Source organism: Parasteatoda tepidariorum, chromosome 3 (assembly GCF_043381705.1).
Source record: "Parasteatoda tepidariorum isolate YZ-2023 chromosome 3, CAS_Ptep_4.0, whole genome shotgun sequence".
NCBI classification, from domain to species: domain Eukaryota; kingdom Metazoa; phylum Arthropoda; class Arachnida; order Araneae; family Theridiidae; genus Parasteatoda; species Parasteatoda tepidariorum.
The window spans coordinates 13,324,937-13,332,526 of NC_092206.1; the positions used below are offsets into that span (position 1 = coordinate 13,324,937).

A 7,590-nucleotide genomic window follows, 5' to 3' on the forward strand; every position below is an offset into this window, starting at 1 on the left:
ATCGCTTTTAATATACTGAGGCGTGTGGCAGCTTGTATCCAGGCTAGAGGCGGGTCAACACCTTATTGAACTTGTTACTGTAACTTTGCAATAAATTATTCAATTGTTCTGAAATTTTAATCATTTACTATTCTGTACATTGTCTTCCTATCCACCAATTTTCGTTTCAATCGGACAACTCCTTCTTGGTGCGTCGATTTTTTTGTTATAGAGTGTATATTTTTAAGCTCCCTTATATTTTAGTCTATATCTTTATATAAAGCTCAAGGTGGATGGGCCCTTTCACCTTATAAAGGGCAGGAAGATGTTTAGCGGTCCAATTTCTTGATTCAGAGAACTTGGAGGAATTTCTCTCTCCAAGAAATTGGATGATTTGTCGAATTCAGGCTCTTCACTATTCAAGTTCAAATCATTATTCAAGTTTTTAAATGTCACTGATTGGTCGGATGGAAAACCTGCGCTTTGTTCATATTCAACATTTTAAAATCATACTTACTTACATGAATTCAAAATTACTAAATAAAATTGAAATAAAATCATAATAGCACGAATAGACCATAACAGATTGATTTATTTGGATTGAATGTATGAAAACGGACAACAAAAGGACATAATCTGGTGCATGCTTGTTGACGTCACAAAACTTAAGAAGCTGATTGGTTAAGAGAGAAAAAACTTGAACCTTATTTCTCGACAGTGTTAATTATTGTTATGACGTCACTCTTAGTTTACATTTTAAACAGTTGAGAATTTGATTTGTTAATTTTTTTAGAACTTGACGGTGTTTTTTTTCCCAAGATAGACTAAAATTTCGTACTTACAGCGTTTTCTTTCGGTTCACAGTCATCAGCGTCTTTGTAACTGACTTCCTCTTTCAAACACTTGGTAATTACAGCAGTTACTTTAATACGATAAGATGATGCTTTCTTCAAAAACAAAAGAGACATTTACGAAATATAACAATGATATATTATTAGTAAAAGATCAATTTTTGTTAAAGGTACTATAAAACATATGGGATATATTACATAATTTAGCAGGTATAAATATTAATTTAATTTTAAAAGAAAACGAAATAATATCAATACACGTCATTTTCAATTTTAAATAGCAGTAATACACAGAAAGACAAAAGATGCAAAATGACATTAAGCTTGTTTTATTTAATTTTTTAAAAAAAATTAAAAATCAAATTCGTTTAAAAATAAAACTTATTACTCAACTTTTAATGATCAATTGGTTTCTTTTTCTAAAAATTTAAGGCAAAATTTTTTTTTTAAAGACACCAAATATTATTTTAAAAGATGAGTGTTTATAATGTCATTAGATTCTAACCACTTCTGCGAAATATATATTTTAACATATTTCGTAACATTTGTAGATATTTCCCTTCAAAATTTGGGTCATGCATTTTTAATAGCTGAGAATAAGTATTGATTTTTCTTAATGTACGTTAACCAATCCTATTAAAGAATAATATTTCATTTCACATAACGTTCTAATTGTACATATTTAATCAGGCAATAAGATTTTTATTTTTTTCCAATCCAAATCATCAATGGGGGGAAATAATAGTAAAAAAAAAAAAAAAATAAAATTAGAATATATTTTGACTCTCACCAGGTCCTTAAAATTTCTCTAATTTCAAAAAATGCATTACTTTAAAACTATTTTTTAATTTTCACATATCAATATTTTATTTAACCGCCTGCAGTATAAATATCTGCATTGTAAGATCCTTTATTTGTGAACAAAAAAATATATCTTGTAATATTTACCACCCTCGCCTCGCATATTTATCTAACATGATAAAAATTACCAAAAAAGAACGTCTATTATTTTTCTACGAAAAAAATATTATATATTTTACAATGTAATTGCACAGTGAGTTAAAAAAATGCAACACTAAATTCTAACCTCGTAAATGTCAATTTTTATAGTTTAAAGGATTGACCTCAAGTATGATAATTAATTAGTTATAACTATAGATTAAGCTACGAAATGACACATGAGTATAACTAGTTTCTTCAATGGTAATTTCATGTAAAAAAACAATTTACTTTTTAATTATTCATATTTTATTGTTTAATTTACTGTTTCCCTTTTAAACCACGTGATTTTAAGTAACATAACGCGAATACTGAGCGAAATTAATCAAATAATTTATGAGTAGTTAATTTTAAAAAAGTCCCATATTAAAATTTATTTTTTAAAAACAATCTGATTGATTTTTTTTTCAAATTTTGTATACGGTCATCAGACAATCTACACTTTCATATGGTATAAAGAGAGATTCGAAGTACAATACATTTAAATTCGAAGTTTTTGGACAATTATTTGAATCGGAAAATAAATTATTAAAACTTATTTTTTTGTATTGTTGTTCTTAGATAAATGATTTTAATAACTTAGTGCGACCATTTTGCAAATCACTTAAATAGTAACTGAGATATTTCAAAATCTACAAACAGTGAAGTTAATATTAGGCGGTTCAAACTTCATGATTAAGAGAGCTTATCATTTTCATGACTAAATTTCTTGGGATAATGTATTTCAGGTTGTGATTAGACTCCCTAAAATTTAAAAAAAAGACAAGTATCTAAATGCGTCGATTAAAAATAAACTTTTGAATTAAGCATAAATAAAGAGCTATAAATAAAAAGGACCTGCTAGAGTTACTGTTCTATAAACAAGAACCTTCCTCAGTATCGAAACTCAAAGGACGAAAATGGACAAACTAATAGAAGAGAGCCGCGATGGCTCAGGACATAGAGCGTTCGCCTTCCAATGAGGCGAACTGGGTTCGAATCCCAGTCGATACGAATTCCACACCCGGCTTGCACCGACCACAGTGCTGACGTGAAATATCTTCAGTGGTAGACAGATCATGGGTTAGAGTCCCCTTGCCGTCATTCTAACCGTGGGAGGTTCTCGTGGTCTTCCTCTCCATGTAATGCAAATGCAGGCTATCTCCATTGGCTGTTCAACGACGGTTATATATATATATATAAAAAGGAGAGAAAAAAAACTAATAGTAGACATAAACGTTGCAGATAGAAGAAAAAGTCATTTAAAAAAGGTTTGTAAACAATAAAGTACGTTTTTGTGATGTATTTAGTAACTTAATGAATAGATAGAACTAATTAACTAGGCAAATTTCGTCAGCCGTTTGAGCCATAATAATTGTCCATCCATTAGAACAGGAGTTATTTCAATTGATTGAATTTTTCTGTTCACTGTACTTATATCATGGTATTATTTCCCTAACTAAAAAAATCACAACAAGAACACAAGTGTAAAATCACAAATTAAAAGTATTCACCTTTACGAAAAGAATGTGACACAGAAAAAAAAAACGTTTAAATTTCATATATATCTGTAAGTTAAGTTTAAAAGTTCAATTTAGTTATATACGAAAGAGTTAAATAGAATTCTTTGACTTACTCCACATTCTTCATTGGAGCACTTTGCTTCTTCAGCTTTGGTAATACTGTCAATTTTCCAGCGATAAGCACCATAAAAATGATCTGAGAAAGCTTGAAATAACTCATTTGCTATCTTTTTTACATTTTCGTCACTTACGTCAACTTCTTTATAATCATCGCAACCGTCACAAGAATGAGAGCTTACAATAAGTGGACATAAAACACATATCAGCAAAATAGATTTCCACATGTTGAATTTTATTGATTCTCAGATCAAACCTTTTGCGATGCTAGAAAGAAATATGTGCTACCTATTAATCAATGATTCCAAATCCCTTTAGAAGATTAATTTATAGGATAGCTTAAACTTATTCACCTGTTTCTTTCTCAACCTTATCAGAATATTTAGATAATTTAAAAAAACTTTGAATAATGATAAGATTAATGTATGCAAAATTTTCTGGTGAATTTGCTTAAATTTTAGATACATGTATGCAATCAATTGAAATCATCGAAGTTGCAAATCTCATATTAAAGCAATTTTAAAACAGTAATATCTGTAAATAAACTAGATAATAAGAACAAAGATGATACAAACCGACAGTTTGAGGCTACTGGTGAGAAAATCATGTAATTAAGTGCGATGCGTAGTTTTGAGAAAATCCTCGTCTGACCTCCTAACCTGTTATAGCAATGCAAAGATTGAGTTTGTAACAAAAAAGTTAAGGTAAGATTTAGATACATTTTTCACTTAATGATTTAAATTTATAACAATGTAAATTTTTAGTTTTATATTATGTTATGCACTTCTGGTGACTGGTGTAGCACTCAACATGCTAGAAAAGTAAAAGACTTAAGAAATATGAAAGATTTAAATAAGAAGTTATAGGCTGTAGAGAGAATGCTTAATTTTGAAATTAAGTATATACTTTTTTACTGTAATGTAATTTTGTGCATTTTATGTGAAGTAGGGGAGAGTGGGGTTAATTGTAACAGGGTACGATTGTAACAGAGCAAAAATTTCGAGTGTCGGGTTCTAGATTTGGTTCCTAGGTGGCGCACAAGGTGTATTTAATAAATCTACATGTACACCCCTGATGGCAACCATTTTTATGTACTTTTGAAAGAGTTACATCACAAAAGATATTTTCACGCCACGCAAGTACTTTTTTTGGTATTAGAATATTATATTGTAACAAAGTAATTTTGTTTAAACAAATAAAAATTAGTAACCGAATATGTAAGTGGACACTTTAATTAACATTTCAATAAAAAAAAAGATTAGTTTTGCTAATTAACTAGCATTGTTTTTAACAAATGAAGCTGAAATGGCGTCTTGGGGACAATTGTAACAATAAGTAAAGGGACGATTGTAACAGCTGAAAATAAATAATCTTATGTTTACAAACCATTACTTAACTCTTTAAGAACCACCAATAGTTTCCTATATCATTTATATTATGTTGCATGTGCATTATTTTATTTGTCACCTTTCACAGCATAAATTAAAATTTTTAACCCCTTAAAGTTAAAAGTTTAACCCTTTAGGTCTCTGCTCATTATTATTTTTACTCCTAAAATATCACTACTATTTTGATCAATAAAAAAATATATCACAACTATGATAATATGTATAATTAACTATGTTTTAGTTGAATTTATGAACTGTTACAATTGACCCCGTAAGTGGGGACAATTGTAACAAGTGCACGACTGTCAAAAATTTTTAATAACTAATGTAATAACATTTAAAATAAGGTATCTTTTTTTTTCTAGTAGAGGATAGTCTACTTTACTCGTCTGTCAATTAATACTAATAACATATTGGATTTTTTGTTAGTTAAAAATAGTTAAGTAAAAAATGTTACAACTGACCCCACTCTCCCCTAGTCTTACAAAATTTTATCTCATTGTTATTTTTTATACAAAAAACGTTTTTTTTTTCGTTCCTTTTTTAAATAGACCGCCCATTAATTACTTTAGATCAGTACCATTAATAACATTAAATAAATAAATAATTTTAATTATTTATTTATTTAATGTTGCATTTGGCAATGCTAAGCGATCAAATTATTTTGAGAAAATGGGTAAACCTCTACAGTTATTCAGAAATAGCTCTATCATAAGCTTCTACTGGGTAGAAGCTTACGATAAAGTTATTTCTAAATTACTGTTTACTGATAAAAAAAATATAGTGTATTCAAAAATCCCTCAAAATTAAATAAACGTACAACAGAAAATCATTACAAAAAATTGTTTTGTTATAGTTTTGACTATATAACCTCACACAATTAAAATGCACAAATTCAATAATTTTGGATAATTATTGAATCTTCCTTCCTCAAAAAAGAAATTAAAAAGTATATTTCCGATTTTATTCTATGAATGGTTTTAAAACAGTATATTTTTCTTTGGTAAGTTCATCATTTAAATGATGAAAAGAGCAGTGTATGTGCGTTTGTTTAGAAAAAGTCTTTAGAAAGAAATTAACAAGTCTATTTCCTGTTTTTTTAATCTTTGAATAGTTTTTAAGTAGTATATTTTTCTTTGGTAAGCCCATCATTTAAGTGTTCAAAACAGAAGTGTATGCGTTTTTTCTCTCAGAAAAGTGGATGTATATTTTTCATGGTATTATTTCTGTAAATACAAATTCATAAGTTTAAAATGAGTAATAGAACTGTTTAGAGATAAATGGGACACACAAAAATTTTATAAATTATAATGATATCTGTATAAAAAATAAAAAAGTCAATTCCGGGAATAACTTTTGACTGAATCGATTTTTCACATTTAATGGTTCAAGGACCTAAATGTTAAATATGAAAATTAATTAGTGTAAATGATCTTCCGTCTAAAGTTGCTTCTGAAAGTCAAATCACAGAATCGAGATTTTATGTATACAAATTTTTAAAACTTGATTTCTGGAGAACTATTAGAACTATTTAGTGCAAATTTTGTATTTTATCATTTAAAATTTCAAACTTTAAAAAAATATTAAAAATTGTATTGCTTACGATTTCTGAATTTTTCATACCACTATTAAATGAAATAATGAAAAAAATATATAACTACCAAAAATTGTTTCGTAGGAGAAATCAATTTTAGATAAATATGCAAAGTTTTGTGTAAAAAATTTTCAATTCGCTTAAAAAGTTCTACAGATACAGCGAAATACGGAAAAGGTGAAATTAACGTAATTAAATCTTCTATCGCTTTTCCACCTTAACTTTGGGGACCATATTTTTCAAGATTTGTGGCTTCTTTTCATATTTTGAGTCAGGAATCAAAATACGAAGAAGAGAGGAGTGTACTTTTGTGTCTGATTGCGTAACTCATCGTCTTTAATAATTATCAAACATATTTCGTTTAAAAACTCAAACCATTAGCTCAGTGATTCTCAACCTTTTTTTTGTTGCGGCACACTTTTAACGATTTCGAAATATGATGGCACACAATGAACAAAATTAGAATAAAGTTGGTTAATTACCTATTTTACACTGTGTTAAATAGTTTGTGATAATAATTTTGAATGTGAAATAAAATAATATGTACTACAAAAGCACTTTTATTAAGGGATTAATTATTTCTTTCCACCAATTTTTTATTAGTTAGTAGCAGTTAATTATTTTTTTGCTTGTTATTAATTGTTAGCTTGTTTTCTATAATTATTAACTGTTATTTTTTGTGATCTCTTGTTAACTAGTTTTTTTGCTAATTATCTATTGTTAGCTTAATTTTTGTTAGTTTTCCTTTGTTAATTTGTTTATTAATTGCATAGCTAACTTTAATGATTAACTCTTACATATACTCTTACATATGTATGTCATATACAATTTAGACACTTCCATCTTATTTTAAGATTGTCGTCAAAGATGTTAACGAGGTTAAAGCGTGGAAAAATTATAAAAAGTATATATGGGTCATTCTCACAAAAACAGTCATTTTCATGTCCCCAGTATATTTTATGTTTGTTTTACAGCATACGAAGAAAAAAAATTCAGGGAAAGTGTCCTTCAGAATGCAAGCTAACAAAAGAATAAAAATAAAATTATCAATTTTTATTTTTTATTTATTTTAGGTAATTAAAATATACCAATATGTCATTCCCTCACTTGTCCCCACTGCTGATTTAAAAAAAGAAAAAAATTGTTTCTGAAATAAGAAA

General features: G+C 27.8%; 1 protein-coding gene across 2 annotated transcripts in view; it reads right to left on the minus strand.

Annotated features, from left to right (window-relative positions):
• LOC107446903 (uncharacterized) overlaps positions 1-3,769 on the minus strand; it is a 14,080-nt gene extending 10,311 nt beyond the window's left edge. The window contains exons 1-2 of one of the 2 annotated variants that reach the window (XM_043048423.2): positions 3,445-3,767; positions 822-926 (exon numbers count right to left, since the gene is read on the minus strand). In XM_043048423.2, coding sequence (XP_042904357.1) covers positions 822-926; positions 3,445-3,675 — 336 coding nt within the window. In that variant the 5' untranslated portion in view covers positions 3,676-3,767. Of the gene's footprint in view, positions 1-821; positions 927-3,444 lie in introns of both variants that reach the window. The other variant, XM_043048424.2, reaches the window with a different exon arrangement.
• Positions 3,770-7,590: the final 3,821 nt, after the last annotated feature.